The sequence below is a fragment of the Pagrus major genome, chromosome 19 (assembly GCF_040436345.1).
Source record: "Pagrus major chromosome 19, Pma_NU_1.0".
In the NCBI taxonomy this organism is placed as follows: Eukaryota; Metazoa; Chordata; class Actinopteri; order Spariformes; family Sparidae; genus Pagrus; species Pagrus major.
In genome coordinates this window covers 25,690,577-25,710,479 of record NC_133233.1, presented here as the reverse complement: position 1 = coordinate 25,710,479, position 19,903 = coordinate 25,690,577, and the positions used below count along the sequence as shown (strand labels likewise).

General features: G+C 43.0%; 1 protein-coding gene across 1 annotated transcript in view; it reads left to right on the top strand.

The window, feature by feature from the left end:
* drosha (drosha ribonuclease III) overlaps positions 1-19,903 on the top strand; it is a 100,246-nt gene that overhangs the window by 37,425 nt on the left and 42,918 nt on the right. The window contains exons 18-22 of the mRNA XM_073488471.1: positions 6,717-6,855; positions 6,953-7,013; positions 7,299-7,358; positions 10,011-10,110; positions 13,264-13,366. Of these exons, the coding sequence (XP_073344572.1) occupies positions 6,717-6,855; positions 6,953-7,013; positions 7,299-7,358; positions 10,011-10,110; positions 13,264-13,366 (463 nt within the window). The remainder of the gene's footprint in view (positions 1-6,716; positions 6,856-6,952; positions 7,014-7,298; positions 7,359-10,010; positions 10,111-13,263; positions 13,367-19,903) is intronic.

Here is a 19,903-nt window from a genome sequence, read left to right as displayed (position 1 = left end):
GTGAATGTCAAAAAGCAGATAGCTAATTATCACATCCGGAGTCCCAACTCTTTTGGAATCAGGGTTCAATTTTTCTGGCAAAAAATAAAACAAAAATCCTTCAGCTTCCTCTGCTTAACATATGTCCTTGATATTAGTAGTCACACACGGATTACTATGTACTAGTGTAAAATTTTAGAAATATTCTGACATGTTGATCACACGCTCATTTCTGGTGAAAGCTAGTGTGCTTTGAATTCAAAGAAGTACTTCTAGAGATGAACAAGACTTGGGCCGTCGTTCTCTGTTTGGGACAGTTCAATCGGTACTTCAGTGTGAGAATTTTTGTTCTAGCTATGAAGGGTAATGAGCTGCACTCCCATTAAAGGAATGAGAATTTATTTCCCTTTTTTCATATTTTCCTTAGAAGAGATGAAACAGCTGATCATCTGGGAAACCAGAGTTGGGTCGGTCTGTAGCGAATCAATGCTTGTTTCCAGCTCATTCTCTGTAATGTTTTAATGAAAGCATGTCTGCGAATCAAAATTGCAAGAAGAGCATATGTCGTAAATGTATAATCACTATAGGATACTGTCAGTAAAGCCATGAGATCATTCGATTCTCAATGCAGCAACATACCTGTTATTGCAGTACAGAATGGCAATGTGATCCTGGCATGAGGCAACTGACAAAAACCCAGCCTGGGAGCGGGAGCCGCTGCATTCGGCACATCCCCCCGCCTGGCTCCAGTGGAGCCATGGTCCTTTGAAGCTCCTCTTCTGAGAGCCTCCCTGTTAAACATTTAACATTTAAAACTTTGGGGGGGAGGGTGGTGGGGTTGGAGAGACATGGTCGCCACATGCTCCCGCATCCACACAACCACCAGACCCTCATAATCCTTTCCACCCCCTGTTGCTTCATCCCCATTCCTCACTTTTGACCCATGCTGACAGAATGAGAGGCATCACAGAGGATCTCAATAATTTAACTGTACAAGTCCTCGGCCCGAGCTCTGATATATGCATGCTTTTGTTTGTGTGCCTCCACGGATGCGGCTTTGACTGTGTGTACAGAGTACCACGGTATTTTATTTGTTTTGTTATTCATGGCGATGTGTGCCCAGCCATGTGATTGAGGTGTCCATCTGTTTCAAGTAGGGCTGCCATGAATACCATTTAACAGCCTTCAGAATATTTGCTTGTATCTCCGAGCAAATATTTGAACATAATGTTGCATATTATGTCATAATCTAAGGAATGGAGATGAAGATGTCATACACAAGCAAGACCGAACCTTCACCAAAACCTGAAGCCACGTCTTCAACTCGACTTTAACTTGATGCAGTCCTGCTGTAGAACGTTGATTAAAACAGTATAATTCAGACATGAATGTATTATTTACATCTGAAATGGTTTTGGCTCCTAAAGAAGAAGTGCAACATTTTAAAAACACCCACTTATTCACTTAGTGTCTGAATGTTGTAACCATTTTTTCATCCACATATAATTTGATTTTGAATTTGTTTTCCAGTCCAGAAAAGTGTAAACAACCCAAAATGATTATTGAACCAAAACGATGCAATAGGGCTCTAAATATTTTGGGAACCTGTTTTTCTTTGGGCCCTCTGCAGACCACTCACTGGTTAGATTAAAGAGGTTTAAACGTAGGGTGAGCAATTACTGAGAAAGATAGTTGATTGTAGAGTCTCATTCTGAGGTTGTTAGTGCATGACCACCTGCGAATGAGACTTAACAATAAACAATAGTGGCTTGGACTGAGTACTGACTGGTATTTGACGACCTGGGAGATTCAACAACGAACTGATCTTTCTCCAAAATCGCTAGTCCTATGTTTAAGCTGTGATTCTTCAGTCCACAGTGTGTTCAGCTGATATTCAGTGATCCATTTCCAATAGTGCTAACCTGAGACCAACCTTCTGTTTATATTTTGAAGTTTTAAGAATATCTTTCCTGAAGCAACACGCCTGTTAATTCCAGCTTGACATTATTGTGCACTTGGCACTGAAACAGGAACCTGTCTCTTTTCAAATCTGCACAGATTTCGATGCTGAGCTTCCAATTTCTTTTACCAATGACTGGTGATTTATTATATTCTTCTTTTACAGTTGCTCAGAGGTGTCCTTTGTCTCTTTCTGCCCTTTCAGTTGTCAGTTTAGTTGAACCATTGTACAGCGTTTTGTTCTCCATATACAAAACAACATGTACTTTTTCTGGAAAACCTTTTATACAAAACAATATCTATTTTGTGATGAGGACTTTCTACAACTACAAAACATTAAGAGCATTGTGGCAGGCATTTCCACACTTTTAAACAGTGATGCACCTTTCGGCACATGTTTTGATGCCAAGTTGAGCTATTGCTTGAACTATTGGGCTATTGCCCCCCCCCATGACTAGCCGAGGTACTGCTCTGCTGGTCCATATCGGTAAGCTCTCAGAAAATGTGCAGAAATTCTGACATAATGAACATAGACTACGGACAGAATGCTCCGCCCGTATCCTTATGCGTATATAACGTAGAGCATAAATGAGCCATGAGATGTCAATTTGGTGTGTCAGGTCCAGCCAATTCTGTCTGAATAAGGCCTTTACCACCCATAAATCCCTTGTATCAGCCAGTTTATTTGGATTAAGTCAATAGTAAACCAAATATTTTGTCTCTCTTCAAGCATGAACCTATTTAGCTAATCATCAAACACAGAGACAAAACATTCAAACATTTATCCTCTCATTACGATGCAACCTTGGTCCTGGCATTCATGTGGATGCCACTTGATACCACCCACCCAAACACCAGTGCAGACCTCGTACACCCCCTCATAGCAACAATACTCCCCGATGGCAGTGGCCTCGCCAGCAGGAAAATGCAGATCGCAACACCGCAAAAGACTCGGGCTCAATGTGTCGACCTATAGCCTCCAGATTCCACAGATCTCGATCCAATCGAGCATCCGTGGGACTTGCCGGAACAAGTCTGATTAATGGAGGATCCACTTGCAACCAACTAAAAGGTCCTGTGTGTATGCCTTGATGGGTCAGACCTGTTTTGGCAGCATGAGGGAAACCTGCACAATATTAGGCAGGTGGTTTTAATGTTGTGGCTGATCGCTGTAAATCAACCCTAATGGCCGTTGACCAAAAACTTCAGCAATGAAACTGATAAAACGGACTTTGTCTCGTTTGGGAAGAACATGATGACAAAAATAGCTAAATCCTCAAAGAACTGAAAAAAATCCAAGCTTAGCCAAAATATCCTTTCCCATATTTGGCTCTCTGTTCTCATTTTGGCTGTCCCTCCTTGCTGGACGCCACTGGTGTGAATGTGCAGATCAGTAGGTCGGAGGGACAGATTGATGTAGCTGCAGACATTGTGGAGCTTTTTTGTGATCCAAATAGCAATGTACTGTAAGGACGACGCAAAGGCAATTGTTATATGGCACATTTTATCACGAGTAACCTCCAAGTTAAAATGCAGAGGATCGAATATTCAGATTTTGCGAGGGAACACAGTCTGTACCTGCTGTGTTTTTTCGCCCCTGAATCCTGATTTACCTGTGTACTGTATTTAATAATGCAGTGCATGGTAATGACATTGAGTGCTGTTTGCCAAGCAGGCAGTTTGCCCATCAGTTTCCCTGCATGCAGGTCCAACAACACTTTTTCCAGTCAAGTCTGCAGCTCTCCACTGAGCGATGATGTTTATACCCGTTTAGCCAAAGGCAGTTGAGCAGCAGCTGAGGCAGTGATCACTAAATCCAAATCCCCCCTATACTTTACGCAGTCATTATGTTGACAGGAACAGTTGCAGACGTCAATCCTCTCCACAGATTCAGCTTAAAAGCCAAGACTGTTGTTGGATGTTGTCCTTAACTGTGAAGAACCTGCAGTGTTTACAGAATAACTGATGTTTTTTTGTGTGATGCATTTCCTTCAGAGTACCTAACTCTGTAGTTCAGGCTGTGTAGTAGGCAGTCATTGACTTGTGTCTGACATCGCACAATGGGGGGAGTTGAAATTGGAAGTAGAAGTGGTGGTTGTTGTTTTTATTTATATTTCCATCAAACTGTCAACACGGCACTGAGATTTGCTAGATTTCTGCTTGTGTCATGTCAAATAACTAGCTTTTTCTCCCACCAAGAAACGCTGTTCCTCTTAACCACAGGACAAAAAAAAATACAATCACTGTTGAATTTGTCATCTCTGTGTTCAAGGCTACAAAGCTGAAGGCCTCTTGAGCAACTATAAATATTGAAACCTCTCTGTTAACGTTTTACATATATATCTCATTGGAGCTTGAAATTGATTTGAAGTTGGCTGAAAGGAGACAAGCATTTTGAAAAGCAAGCCCAGGGGGGGAGAGTAGTTGGAGTTTTTTTCCCCTCTTTTTTTGGGCTGAGATTAACATTCTCCTAATGTAAGATTGATAAAGGCTTGACATATCCTACTGAGTCCTATCTTTTCCCTTTTTCTTCCCTCAGCGAGTTTGAGATGTTCAGCCGCGGCAGTCTTTCTAGGCACAGCAGTTTCCGTCCTCTTTTCAAACAAAGCTGAGTGTCGACTAATGCGTTTCCTTCAGGCTTATTTTTACCTTAAATTCCCACGTTTGCCTCTCTTTACAGGTTTGAAAAGTTTAAGTCATTAATTTTCATACAAACAACTTCACCGTGACAAAGAGGCAGGGGGGACACACAGCGGCTCACCTAAGTACAGATATTTTCCTTTGAGCGATCGCTGATCCAAAATAAAAAACATGATTTTGCCTTGACCGCCGTTACTGTTTGTAATTAGCCTTTACACAAAAGATGAAATGAACCTGATGAGGCTCTGCGGAAGCTTTTCACAAGGCCTGGGGTTGGGCCATGTTGTTGGCGTCCAAACACTGTCAGTTTGGCTTTTGTTGCTCTCTGTGCATGCTATTGACCCTCTGTGACCAGGAATGAAGCTCCAGAACAGAACTAAACACAGGAAATAAAAGCCTCTGAGGTGCTCAGGACAATACAACAACTCAGTGTCAATGCATATTTTTGATAATTTACTGCTCTGCGACTTGGATGCTTGAGTGGGATGTTGAAAAGCAGATGTGCAGAGATGGATTGAGACTGAAAACACCACAAAGGCCAAAAGGGATAAGGCATATTTCTGCCAAGGCCTAACAGTCCCCTTTAATTCAGTCAAGCCTGATCCAGTATCAAACTCGATAGTCCCATATCACATGATTTAAGCACACCAGATCAAGGTCATCCAATTGTACTCACTCATAGATACCAACCACCTAAATACACCTGTTTTTTTTCATCAAGATCGATGTGTTATTCCCTGAGAAATTAACAAAGATGTTGAAAAAGGCCCTAGTTTTTGTGTAATCTCGCTGACAAACCAACCAACAAACAAACCAACGGACACGGGTGAACACTCGACATGCTTTGCAGAGGTAAAAATCAATTTCAAATGAAAGCAACCCTCATATCCTAATTGTACACTTATCTTTTAAGAATTGATTTTTCAGTCATCTGTGGTACCTCAGCTGCCACACTTTGGTGACGAGCTAAGAGTCAAGTAATGGTTGATAAGAATGCATTCGTGCTCGGGGTTGTTCCAATACCGGGATTGTAAACGCCTCAGATATAGCTTAAAATGCTGGTTCAGATATTGGCGAGAACATGAGTCAATGCACGGATCCAATACCATGTCATTTATTAGCACCGAAACAGGATCCTGTTTCTTCTGGCACACCTGATTGCAACTTAACAGATTTTTTTTACTGCACAAGAAGCCAATGTCCATAAACGGCCATAAGGGACTTGTTTAACTTCAAGCACCTCAGCGAACTTAGATTTGTTGATACTGTTTCTTGAACACCCTGGTGTCAGATCTGAGCTAAGTATTGGTCAATGCGCAAGTTTAGGTATCTGAATCAGGAAGGAGGAAATGGCAACCGAACATCTTTAGTCTGTACAACATGTTGTCCAAATATTGTTGTTCCAAATAGCCACACTGTAAATAAAAGATGGAAGGTGGACTTAAAAGCCGGCCGTCAAAGAGAGGAGAAAGATGCATTTTTCAGACGGTCTCATCCTGGCAGCATTTATAGTTTTGCACTCGGCTGTTTAGATGAAAATGTTGAATGTTGGATTGTTTGTGTTTTCAAAAAGTTACAGAAATGGTCGGGCTCAAGCTTTCCGAAGACGATCAACCATCCAACAAGCAATTCTGAGAAGCGTACTGTTCGCTTAACAGATGATGTCAGATCTGTTGTCTCTGTAATGTGACCGTCACACATTTGCATTTTACAGAATTTGCAAACACCCCTGTCTTTACCTGCAATTTCGACATTGGTGGTGCAGAAACCAAAATGGTTTCACATGATTATTTCTCAGATGGTTTGTTGTTCAGCTCAGCTCCATAGGTCCTTCTTTTTTCTTTTCCCATCATAACCTAGTAACAGGCAGGGAACCATGACATGCAACAGACAGAATGTAGCTCCTCTCAGTTTGTTTAACACTGTATGAGAAGTCAACCAAACTGCTTTGTTTATGTTTCAAAGTCATTGAGCAGGAGCAAAGACTTATTGGGGGCAGGAAATACAACTCAAGAACGCCAGTAAATCAAGACTCTGGTTCATCCAGCTTGAACAGAGGTGAAGTTTCTGAGTGCCTAGAAAGCTTCCTGTAAAATTGGTTGAAAAGTGTTGAACTACTCCCTCATTCTCTCCTCCAGCTCGCCATGACTCACCCCAGTCACCACCTCAACTTCGGCATGAATCCCGATCACGCCCGCAACTCTCTCTCCAACTGCGGCATCCGCCAGCCGAAGTACGGAGACAGGAAGGTCCACCACATGTACATGAGGAAGAAGGGTGGGTGACTTTTGCTTCTCTCTCCACGTCTCGTTACTTCTTGACCACTCAGTCTATCGCGGCCCCTAACCTCTCCGCCCGGGGGATTTGTTTTCAGGAATCAACACATTGATTAACATCATGTCTCGTCTGGGGCAGGATGACCCCTCACCATCGAGGTAAGCTGCCTGCGGGCACATATCTGCTCATGCTATCACTGACCACAGGAGCAATCAAAGGGGCGATTCTTGTGATTAATACACCCGGCAGGCCTGCTGACAAGAAAATTAACTTTAACTGTGAAAGGAAAGGATCTCTCAGGGGAAATGAAATGAGCTAATTTTAAGGGCAACGACTACTTATTATTGAACGTGAGCTGCTGTTTGCCTGAAGTGCATCTTTCTCCCAACTGTCCTCACATCTCCACCTCCCCCTCCCGTCTCCTCCCCCCTCGTCCTGTCCAGGATCAATCACAACGAGAGACTGGAGTTCCTGGGCGATGCCGTCGTCGAGTTCCTCACCAGGTGAGAAAGCGCTCGCACATCTCTGATAGACGGGAGCGCTAATTGAATCCGACTAAAACACGATCGGCCTTTCTCTCCCTCCGTTCCCTTCTCACCCTCTCACTCCACTTCTCCCTCTCTTTCATTGTCTGTCCACGTCTGTCACAACCGCACTCCTCTCCATACTGTCCACCCATTCAAGTCAGTGATTTACTGGTAATTGGAACTGGGATGTAATTTTTTTTTCTCCCCCTTTTTTTTTTAACGGCCTGAAATTCTCCATGACAACTTGCAATTAGCTGTCTGGCATTGCTGTCTCGAATGCTGACTGTGTTATTGACTCCCAGGTGAGTGCAGGCGTTGCTGCCCGGCACTTACCTAAGCACAGCGCTAATTATATGTAGCTATTATTAATCTTGAGAGAGTGCCCACCTACCTGCTGCACCTCTACCTCCTCCTCAGAGTGGATATTACTTGAAGAAAAGATAGAAAATGTGCCCCCTTGCTCTCTTTCTCTCTCTTATACTCTCATAGGTTGCAGAAAGGAAGAATAGATTTTTTTTTATCTGACTTCCATTTGCCCAACTTCCACTACCAAAATCTAATTCGTAACCCTCGATGCTAACACTTCCACATCAGTGAGCATTCAGGAGCAGGATTTAAACCTTAATGGGAACTGACGCTGGGTTACACAGGACACTGCTCCAGCTCCTTATGTAGCAAGAGCAGTGTTACAAAGAAGGTGGTTAGCCTCTGTTTCTCCGGATATCTCTGGGCATGTTTCGCCACTTTCTCTCCCCCCTCTTCTTCCTCTGCCTTCCTTCTTTGATTGTTAGCGTCTGACGAGACATGCTTGGCCTGCGCGCTGGCCCTCTGAATTATTTATCAGCCTCTTGTCCAGTTAAATGGGTACAGCAGATCCAGCCAACTGCCTCGTGCGCCCTCCAGTGCGCGCTGCCCTTGGAGGCTATCTGTGCCTGTGCTGTCCAGCCAACAGAATATTTTGCACATTTGAATAGCCCCAACACAGAGAGCCAGTGTTGAACAGAGGGGGGTCATGGGATGATTTTTCTTTTTTTTTTTTTTTTCCTTTCGTTTTTTAGTCCACTTGCAATAGTTTTGATCCTGGGTCCTGTAAAAGTAAATAATTCATTAGAGCGAGTTCTGAAAGTCCAGGTAAGTGTTTAAATTAGTAAAAATGTGTAAAGATGAAGTCAACATTGCTTTGGGTTTTCCTTGCAGAACATGCTCATGAGAAAATGGACTACAGATGAAAGTAGAGCCAGAACCTGAGAGTTCACTTTGATGTAGAGCCCGGTCTGAGGGGTCGATAGTTCAGTTCTGAAGGCTGTTTTCTTGCGAATCAGCCAATCTGCTCCTGATTAATAAACTGAGCTACAAACCTGAAGCCCGCCGTGCCGCCCAGTTGGCCGCTCTCTCTGACTGACACCTCTGCCAGCGAACCAAGTGTCTCCGCTCTAATTATTTTTCATTACGCTAAGTGCTTTTTATTAATTCCAAGTGCTTTGTTTTCACACCAAGATCACAATACCCTGACAAATAGACCTCTCGTGGATTTGGAAAAAAAACCCAGAACGCCACCTGCTTTCCTCCCTTTGCATTGATTAGAAATGACTGAATTAAATGGCCTGTTTTAATTCAAATGAAATCAAATGATACGCCGCGGTTAGGGAGACGCTGGACCGTAATGAAAATGGAACCTGCTCGCCCGGAACCCAGCTGTGGAACCACTGAAGCGTCCGCCGCCCATTTCTGGGTTCCAGCGCCGACCTGGAAAGTGCTGGAAATGTCTGAAAAATTAATTGGGTGGTCTTGAAAAATTAAGTGAACACAGGAAACATTTTTTAGGGCTTTAACTAATGATTATTGTCATTGTCCATTATTTTCTTGACTAGGCGAATAGTTTTAGTTTAGTTTTTAATTTTTCTTTGATTAAAAAAATGACTCATCATTAAGAAATTGTACATTTATTGTTAATTAAACTTTAGTTAAAAGTTAAATTAACAAACCATTTATTAAGCAACTGTTTATTGTGAGGCTGTAACTGATGTTTATAACACTTTATAATTGGTTAATAAATACTGTGTAGTTCATCTTTAAACATTATTTGGACGACCTTCAAGACTGTCTCTGGGGCGCGTTACTCTTCGGTATTTATTTTCTACAGCCAGTTAGCATTTGATTCAGGAGACTCTTAAGTTTCAGTCTGGCTCATTTAAAAGTCCCAATTTGATGTTTGTTTTGTCTGAGAAAGGATGAAGTTTTAAAAGACTGGCTGTCAAAGTTTGGTGTTTTCTGTGCTGTGCACTCGGACAGAACCACAGCTTTAGATGTACTTGGATGTTTTAGACATTAACATGAGTTTTTAAAGGATTAGCTGTTCAAAAGTTGTTAAACATTTTAGAACAATGGCTATTTTTAGCCAACGACAGCTGTCTGACAGTTAAAAGTAGCTTATAAAGCAATTCAATGTTCATTAACAGTGAAAAAACTATTTACTGAAGTTAAATTAACTTTAAATTTAACATTTATTAATAATAATTACTGTCAGGTGTCTGACACATTCTTGTTTTAGAGTCATTTTCATTAGATTGATGTTTCTTAGCACTCTGACCCACTGATCCTAATTTGTCTTTGTTTCTTTGTCCACAGCGTCCACTTGTACTACCTGTTCCCCAGTCTAGAGGAGGGCGGCCTGGCCACGTACAGAACAGCCATTGTACAGAACCAGCACTTAGCCATGCTCGCCAAGGTAAACCCACCTCCAGCTCGTAACGAGTGCGCAGGTCAGAGCAGTGAAAGGTCTGCGAGCTGATAGGAGGACATGTGTGAGACGGTGTTATTGTTTCCTGTCTTGCTGTTATGACTTTGCCTCTTTCTAAGGGGGCGCTGGGGAAAACACAAATTTTGTCTTCCTGCCATCCCTACTCGTTTTTTTTTTTTTCTTGCCCCCTCAGGTTTGTAATTGGAGTTAAAAGGTTGTTGTTTTGGAGGACTAGACTAGTGCGGCAGGGGTCCCTGTGGGCCCCTAGAGGTCTTCCTGAAACACTCTCCAGTTCCTGTTATCACTAGGCCCCCTTTGCTTCCCCTCTTTCTCTCTCACTCCCTGGCAGCGTCGTACAGCCAAGCCTCACTCACTGGCACGTTTGTAAAGAACACAACAATAATCGTCCCGTGATGTGGAGAAAGCAATTAAAAACTTCAATCTTTCATGTTGCTCCCTGCTGAATACAAAGATGCAGCCGCCCGAATCTGCATTAGTGCTGTGTAGCAGTTTGGCTTGTTTCAATTTGCCGCTCGCGGTAAAGTGAGTGTGATACAGTGTTCGACGTTGCCAAGTTGTTTACCAGGCTCCTCTAAAGCCGTCTGCTCAAGAACACTCGCAATTATCTTTCAAAAAATATCTTCAGCGAGCAACGGCACAAACCGCCACTTCACTTGGAAGGCTTAAAAGTCAGAACGCTTTCCCTCTGAGTTGGAGTATTTATGAATTGTGATTTAATTTGTGTGTGCAATCACGGGGGGTGGGATACCACCAACAGTTATCAGCCGTAATTAAATAGCACCCTGACTGTTTTTTGTTCGGTGTTTCGTCTGTGGTGCGCTGCCAGTAAAGCCAAGTTGGGCTACTTTTGACTTGGCGCAGGGAAATAGTTGCAGAAAGTTTCACTGACCCTCAGCCCCACACATCACATCACAGCGCTTGTTTACATTAAATGCAAACTAAGCATTCTGTTTTTGTTTTATTTATTTCATTGATGTCCTGCTTTATTCTCACACTGCTTTATCAAACCCTGAGAGTTGACCAATACTCCATTGGGTCAATTAGGGGGAAACTTTCTCATCACATATTTTTTCCAGCAGGTCATCTTAGTCTTTCCACTGAAGTCTATTTGTGCAGCTCAGTTGTGACATAAACTGTCTCAACGGGCTTCACAGGCCCACATCAGCAATTCCTCCCAACATATTAAAACATGGAGAAACTTTTTTGGAAAAGGCAGAGCACTTTATTAATCCCATTGGGAAATTACACTGTTAGAAGTGTAAAGTCACATAAATCATGAAACAAATGACATAAGGACACTGGAGGAGGTGCTGCAGGAAGGAAAGACGTTTAAGAAAAAGGTATAAATAACAATAAACAACTAGAATAAAATAAAGTGTATAGTGGAGTCCGACCGATACTTCATGTAGGGAGTATATACACATATACACGCAGATATGCTCATGATCCCTCAAATGTGGTTGCAAAGATATTATTATCATCTATAATGACACGGCACGTTGCACTGAAACAGTCAACTTCAATGCTTGACCTGTATCGAGCTGATATTATCACCAGATATTGGGAAATTTATGTTATTAGCTATTTATCTGTATCAGTGACTTTGTTACCGATAATAATAGATAATAGTACGAAACTAAATTGCTTTAATGGACTTAATAACACGGCATCTACACACACAGTAGGTGGTGGTATGCACCTTTACAGTTGGTCAACAACGAGAGGAAGCAGAATGCAACACGTGTCCAACAAATCTTATTTATTATAAAGATTATTAATCATACATTTTAGCATTTTCTTGCCCCTTAAATGTGCAGAAACTAGAGGTTAGGATCATCTTTTTAAAATACAAAAATATGAGAATATCAGCGTTGAGAAGCGGTTAATTCTCGGTTATCCATATCAGCATCCCCAGTCATGATGAATTGCTCTGTTGAGTCTATCTTATTCTATTCTCTCTCTTTTTTTCTGCATTTCATTAAACATTTTAATTATTTCTTTGTAATTAGCTATGCTTTTTTATGTCCTTTTGCTGCTTTAACACCCCAAATTCTCTTTAGTGGGATCAATAAAGGAGTGTTAATATAATATCGCAATGTTGATATCTAGAAATCTCCTCAAAAGCACTTCTTAAATGCTTGGACTGGGTGGAAAAAACATTAATGATGTGGATTTAATGACTAAGTGGGTAAAAACAAGTATAAAACAAGTAGAACAGTCTGGTAAGTTCAAGTTCAGCCTTTAAAACCAGGAAACGACAGCACTTATGTCATATCACTGTAACAGTATAATATCACCCAGCCCTCATTCTTACCTTCTCCTACACAGTAAACTGAACTGATAATATTCTGTTCAGTAGAATATTGTGTAATGTGCAGCAAGGTTTTGGACTCACCTTGTACGGATTGATAAACAGTCAAATGAATGAAATGTGTGGCATTGAATACATGTTTACATATAACACAGACACACACAGGCGGATGCACGTTGAATAGAGGTGTTCAACAGTATCATGCGACAGAGATGAACAGTAGTCGCTTTATTGTAACTTCCAGTATAATAAACACAATATCAGTTCTTTTCAGCGTCATTGAGATGAAGTCAGCTGCAGTTTCAAGCCACCTCTCTGTTATTCATACTTATAGCACTAATGTCTGTCATTGTAAAAAGTGTTCAACACATGAAAGAAGTCCCTACTTTTTCAGACAGAATGAAGGTCACCACTGTTTCTATTTCATCAATTTGTCTCGGGATTATCTGGCGTGTCCGTGTGTGTCTGCGTGTGTGCGCGCGGCAGTGTAATTTTGTGCACGTGTGTGAACATTTTCCTCCTGTGCCGGCTTAGTGCATCATGCCACAGCTGGACAACACATGGGCACATCTGTCAGTGCCATGAAGTAGAACCTTTTCCAGCAAGGGCAGGCAATCTTTTTCATTTCCCTCGAGTTTTTTTGGCCCCCCCACTTTTTTTTTTTTTTGCCTTGTTTTCCATAGAGAGCCTATGAAAATGTGCAACACCAAAAAATGCTATTACTTTTTTTTTCAAGAGGCTATTACTGAGGTGTCGGTGGCGGCACACTGATATGAATGTTTGTCTTTTTTGTGTTTGTTTTTTTACAGAAACTGGAGTTGGATCGCTTCATGCTTTACGCTCACGGGCCAGATCTGTGCCGGGAGTCGGACCTGCGACACGCCATGGCCAACTGCTTTGAGGCTCTTATCGGTGAGGTTCCCACGAGATTAAGATAGAAAGCTGGGATCACGGTTTTACTGGAGAGCAAAAAAAAAAAAAAAAAGGAATTGCATTTTGACTAAACTAAATATGTAAATCCATTCCCTAAAAGGATAGATTTACATATACCGAAAACAAATACTGTCTCTCCACTCTTACAAACACAACACACAAATTAGCAGGGGGTTTAATACTGTTTCAGTGGAGGGCTGATTTGCTGGACTTCGCAGCAGCATGAAAGTCTTGGTAATGCTTCTGTGCATAAATGTGTTTTTTAACCCCGTGAAAACAGACCTACCGTGGGCGGCCCTCAACTGGCCGTGGGAGACTGTTGTTGACATGATCCTGTTTAAATTTATCTGAAATAAAAACCATAATAACTACAGCATTCATTTTTTGTAGCACGAAGCAAAAGGCCTTTGTCTTTCGCCTAATCGCGTTATACGTGCATGATGACATCATTATGTCACGAGACGTGAGGTGCAAGAAGTCGTAACGAAGAGCGAAGGTGCCAGAGGACTCCCACGAAACGGTCGCAGGAGATCGCTGTTGGCGTGATCCTGTTTAAATTGATCTAAAACAAAAAACATAATATCTACAGCATTCATTGTTTTTGCAGGAGGAGGCTAAGGCTTTTGTCTTTCGCCTAATCATGTTATACATGCGTGATGATGTCGTTACATCATGTGCATGTAGAGCAAGTCATTGTGACTGAGAGAGAAATTGAGAGGAAGTGTAGTTTTGACCAAAGTGTATTTTGTATCGAAATATCTCTATTATTATCTCTCTCTCTATAAAAAATGATTATATCTCAGAAACATACGTAGTTGAAATAAGTTGTCGAGTGTTTATTAAAAATTAAATACATTTTTATTTCTTTCATGTTTCTACATTTAGAAATCTTTAAGATCAATATGTTCTGTGTTTTTATTAAGTACATTCAATTAAAAAACATGTCTGGTTTTTAAACTTTTTAAATCTACGACCAAATTTCGATACTTTCATCGTTTATTATTGTTTGTTGACTAATGTAAACTTTTAGCTGAGGCTGTACACATTTCAGGGATGTGAAGCATTTGAAGATACTCCAAGAAATTCTACCAATATAGGCAGTGGCGGCAGTTTCTTAATTTACGTGCCAACTTCACACACTTTAAATAACTTTTAATGGTTGAATTCAGGTTTCTGTGTGTGTGTGTGTGTGTGTGTGTTGAGCTGTGTAAATAGCTGCAGTGGATCTCCCATTAGGCCCTGGAAACATTACACAGCTTTATTGATCTCAGGAGATGTGGTTTGACCTCTGGCTGGACAGGCAATCCCCAGAGCACCACTCTCCTTTACCCACACCAAACACATACACAAGCTTGCTATTCATCTCGCTAGCAGTTCACTGATAGAGTTTGTGCAGTGATTAGGACACTCTGCAGGAAACCACACACACACAGAGACACACACATAAAAAATCTCATGGCACGGACGGTCTCCCTCTCTCCATCCAGCCCCATGGGCAGCGCTAAGCCGAGCCTCACTCCTGGAGAGCTGCAGAGTCGGCAGCTTTCCTCATCTTATCACCATCTTGATTGAACCAGTTCAGCCATCTCTGCGCTCCCCTGATGATAGATACAGAAAGTGGGTGGCTTTAAAGAGATCTTCTCCACGCTCCCCCCCGTACCCAAACGGCAGCACACAACGAGCACTGGGGGAAAGTGCTGACTGGCACCACGGCCCCCTGTCGGCCCCGGGGCCCCGTTCTTGTTACGGGTTCATTATCGGGAGACGGAGTCATAATCTATTCTGTCCCGTGGCTGTCGCCGCCTCATTGCAGCACACATCCGAGCAAGGCAGCGGGGCCACGACACTGGATGCCTCCCTTTCTTTTCCCCTCTCCCTCTCGTCTTCTATCTCAAGTTTCAACTTAATAAAAGTGATGAATAAACAGATGCCGTTATAAAGGAACCTGTGAGCAAACTGCTGTCAGAGAGCACCCTGTTGTGACGAGCTTTGGATTACTAACTCAGAAATATCACCCCCCCCCTCTTCACCGCAGACACACATGCTGAGGGGCAAAGCATGCACACATACGCACAGATTCAAGTCGCTCGCATTGAGGACGCCGTCTGATGTTGCCGCTCTTCTTTCACCGAGACTTTTGTCATCTTCATTTCAGTTTTTTTTTAGCTCAAACGCCTCCTTTAAGACCTTGTCGTTGAGCAGTCTATCTGTCTCCACCCTCCCCTGTCTCTGACTTACTCTTTATGTCCCTCCATCTCTCTCTGTTTCCCCCCTCTGTGATCTAGAGTTTGGGTGTTATTAGGTGAAAGATGTGCCACGCAGATGATGAGTCATCCTGTCACTCTGTCATCTCCCCCCCTCTCCTCCCCTTTCCTCACCCTCCAGCCCTCCCGACTCTCTCACCGCACAGAGCATTTTCTCCTTACAAGACGAACTCGGATCGCTCACACGTGCCGTAGGATGGTACGGGGGGCATACAACCGCTGTCATTTCATCCTCACGCAGGCCTCTCTCCGTCTGACATAGACGTCAAACCGCCACTTTTGCAAAAGCAGCAGGCGCCACATCAACAGACGTACACTTCTGCAGACGTGTCGCTGCCTTGTTGTCTGTAGGTACCGTCATTTTTTGATTTTCTTTTTCTGTTCCAACACGCTTTTTTTTTGTTTTTTCCTCCAGCGTGCACACGCGTGGAATTCAAATGCTTCTCTTTCCTGAAAGCTGTGATGGAATATGACATGCTCATAATATTTCCAAGGCCCTGGCAGATAGCTCTAACGGCTTACTATGCATGTTTTCTGACCTTTGTTTTATTTGTTTCTTTGCCACGGTGACCGTTGAACCTGGGCTTTGTTGGAAATGGCAGATAATCTCCTGCTTTGCATGGGCAAAGCTTTCCCTCCGTGGAGCCGAGAATGTGTCTATCTCCTAACCCTGAGGCAGGGCCATTCTCTTGCTCGAGACAGAGAGAGAAAGAAAGGGAGAGAGCTGGGGAGGGAGGAAGAATGGAGGGAGAGCAGTAGAGGAATGGAAAGCAAAGGCATCTGCAATGCAAATGGGTGCCCTGCAACCCTGAATAATTCAAAGTGTTGAATGGAAATCTTGCTTTTCTGATCCCCTGTCATTAACTTCTGCCGGAGTGGGCCATTCTCATTTGGGCTCTTTTGGCCCGCGCACCTCCCATTCTGTACCACCCCCTCCTCCCCCCTTTCTCTCTCTCTCTCACCCTCTCTCCGCCTGTACTTATGCTCTTGCCCACTTTACCTCTTCGTCTTTAGAAAAACCACTTTCTCCCTCCGCGTATTCATAGAAACTCCACCTGCCTGTTGCCCTCCCGTTTCCCTCTCAGGTCCTCTTCACTGATAAGCCACGTCGCTTCCTTCCTAGCGAACAGTTTGAAAAGAATTGAGAGAAGAAGAAAAGAGGCCCCACTCTGTTTTTATGGCCCTAATTTCCTTGTACAGTTGATCTGTGGATTATACGCTGCCAGCAGCCATGGGGGATACAGATGGTGAACCTTTGTGAGGGCCCTCTCTAAGCTCTTCCTATTAAAAGAACGGAGAGAAAGGATTATCTCTCACTTGCTGAATATCAGATTCATACACAATGCAGCCGGTGTATTCATTGAGCGAGTACTGCTCCCTTTGTTAATTGCTGCACTGGTAGCAGTGGTGGAGTTGGTTTCTAGTGCGCCCTCTTTTTTTTTTTGTTTCTCCGTCTCACCCCCCCTCGCTTCGAACGTCATTTTTTTTTTTGAAAAGTAAGATGTTTGATGTTCCAACGCACTCAGCCTGCCTTTGTCTTCGCCGTGACGAAAAAAATTCTATTTTCCTGTTTTGGTTTTAGTTTATTTTTTGCCCTTAATGTGTTGCTTTCTGTGTCCGTCTGCCGCTTCAGCCCCCATTGAGCTGAGAGGGAGCGGCTTAATATATTATTTGATGGATTAGAGCCTGAGCGTTTTTGAATAATTCATTCTAGGTTATTAATGTGACTGTCAGCCGCTGGTGTTTCATATGCCCCTGACTCTGGGTTTTTATTGGTCACTGAAAGCCCACAGACATTGGATTTCTATTCCTAAACATAACACTGTACAGTCGGCATGGCTGTCTGAATTAGACTTGTGACAGATGTGGAGATTCATTAGTGGCTGGCCGTCTCTGGCCGTGACTGATATTCTCTCCACAGAACTGGGTGAGAACTTTATATGCACACTCTGTTCTCTCTGACCTATATCAAATAGAAAAGGTGAAACTTGCAGTTTATCAGTTTGGAGTTGGACTCGGTTTGGCTCCATTTTTAGGTAGAGGGTGCACCCAGATTTATTAAACTTAGTATCTTGCGTAAAGATGACGATTTCTCAAATAGCAGATAGGTAATCTACCTTGAAACAAGCTGAGATTTAGTGCACAGAACTTAAACCTCTTTCACAATGGACAAAACATCGGCATTCACTCTGGCGTCAAATGACTTTGCAGCAGTCACGGGTGTTTATCAGCCTCAGTTCTGATCGGTTTTCAGGCGCAACGATATGACGTGTGTTTGAAAGAGAGACTGAAGTAAAAGATATTAAAAAGCAACCACCACTACATTCTCAGAGGCCTCCTTGTCAGTACCTGATCCCTGCCAGCTGCCTGATTGCTACTGAGCATGTGCAGCTCTCAACAGAGATGAGAAAGAAGCAAGATGTCTCACTCCTTTGCCACTTCCGTCTTCATGTCTGGATAAAACGATGAGATGACGAACTTGAAATATCGAGGCTTTGGGATCGTAGGTCAAAACGACCACCATGTCAAAGCGTCAGTGTTTGATAAGTTGGGAATGAGTCTCAAAACTAAACTTTCTTACAAATTGGACCTTTAAACAGCCTTGGTTACAAGTTTTTGATGAAACTGGGGTATTTATGTGCTTGTCTCCGAGCAATGAGAAAGGAGTCATTTGCCTATTTTTAGAGGGTTTACCTGCATTTGAAAAACCCTCACGTATGCAAGTTTTAGTGTAGAAGGTGTTATAAGGGTTCCTAAATACTGAGTTATCTCCAAGCTCTAAGTCAATGCATTCAATACATTATATACTGAATTCAGATCCAATAAAATGCTGTTGGAATCCAGTTTTAAATCAGTGATATTAGGTTTTGTAGGAGCTTGTGAATCAATCACATTTTCCTGGAAGTTTCGAAAGAGTGTCCAGTCGTCCATTTCACCCTCACATCCAGTCAAATCCAGTGTCCCCCCTGCAGTGGCAGTGATTCCTCCTGCATGTATTCCAGGCAGGTTTCCCTCACCCGTAGGCCTCACGTATTTTCATACTGGCCGCTCTGCCTGAGTCGACAACTCAGTGGTTTGAATGTGCCGGAGCTCGGAGACTGCAGAGTGATTTGCCCAGCGCATGATGTTACTGCGAGATGAGCTGTGGAGAGATGCTAGCATGTAATTGCCGGTTGAGTCGGCTGCGGCGTCTTTGTGGGCTGTGTGCATTCAGGGCGTCAGCTGCAACTTTGCAGGCTGATGGGGTGCGCTGTGAAGCACAGATCTCCGTTTAATGATTGCGGCAAGTTGTGCGATTGATTGGATCGCTTTGGGGCACACTTTTTGCATGGACAGCCGCCTTGTCAAGAGTGTTCTCGTAAGAATTAACTGCATATCTGGGTTTCTTCATCCACAGGGCCTTTGATTGACACCAAAGGTGTTGCTTTGAGATTTTTAATACCTTTATAAATCTCTTGAGGCTCTCCTGGTTTTCCCCTCCCTCCCCACTCGCCCCCCCACCCCACCCTCTCCTGCCTCTTGGAAGAAGTTTTAAAAATCTAATAAGAAGCAAAAACTTTGAGATTTTTGACGTCTTTGAGGCCTCCATTTGAGGAACTCTCCATATCTGCTGTGTCATCAAAACATGATGAAAACTGCCTCCCGGCCCCAACCACACCCCCCCAGCCTCGGTGCTCACACACATGAATGCATTATGAGTGATGGTTGAAAGACATTCAAAACTTGGTCCTAGGAGGGAGCTCTTATCCTCCCACAGCTGGCCTCTGGAGGAATCATCTGCTGAGTAGCAGCGTCTGGAACTGAGGTCCACATTATGGTAAAACCACAAATCTCAGAGCTGATGCTTAGTGGAAAACATCCGCTCCCCTCTCTAGAGCCTCCTGCGGTCAGCCTCAGTGAGACGTTCAGCATGTCACGCCGAGATTACAGAGGCCTCGCTTACTGATACACATCTGCAAGGAGTTTAGTGGGATGTTGTGTTTGCGGACGCCTTCCAGAAGACTTTAGATTTATAGATAATGATTTATAAGCGTATTGTGATCAGATGTTCGATGGTCATAAGCATCACAGGAAATTGTCTAAAAAAAACCCACAATGACGGGTTCAAATTCACAAGCTACTTTCATTATTTCACCACTCAGCTGCATTTTTATATTAGTAAAGGCCCTCCAAATGAATGAGAGCCTGTTACTTGCCAAAGTGGCTGCTAGGGTGAGACAAAGTTGTCAGGCTTAATCAAATTTTACGAACA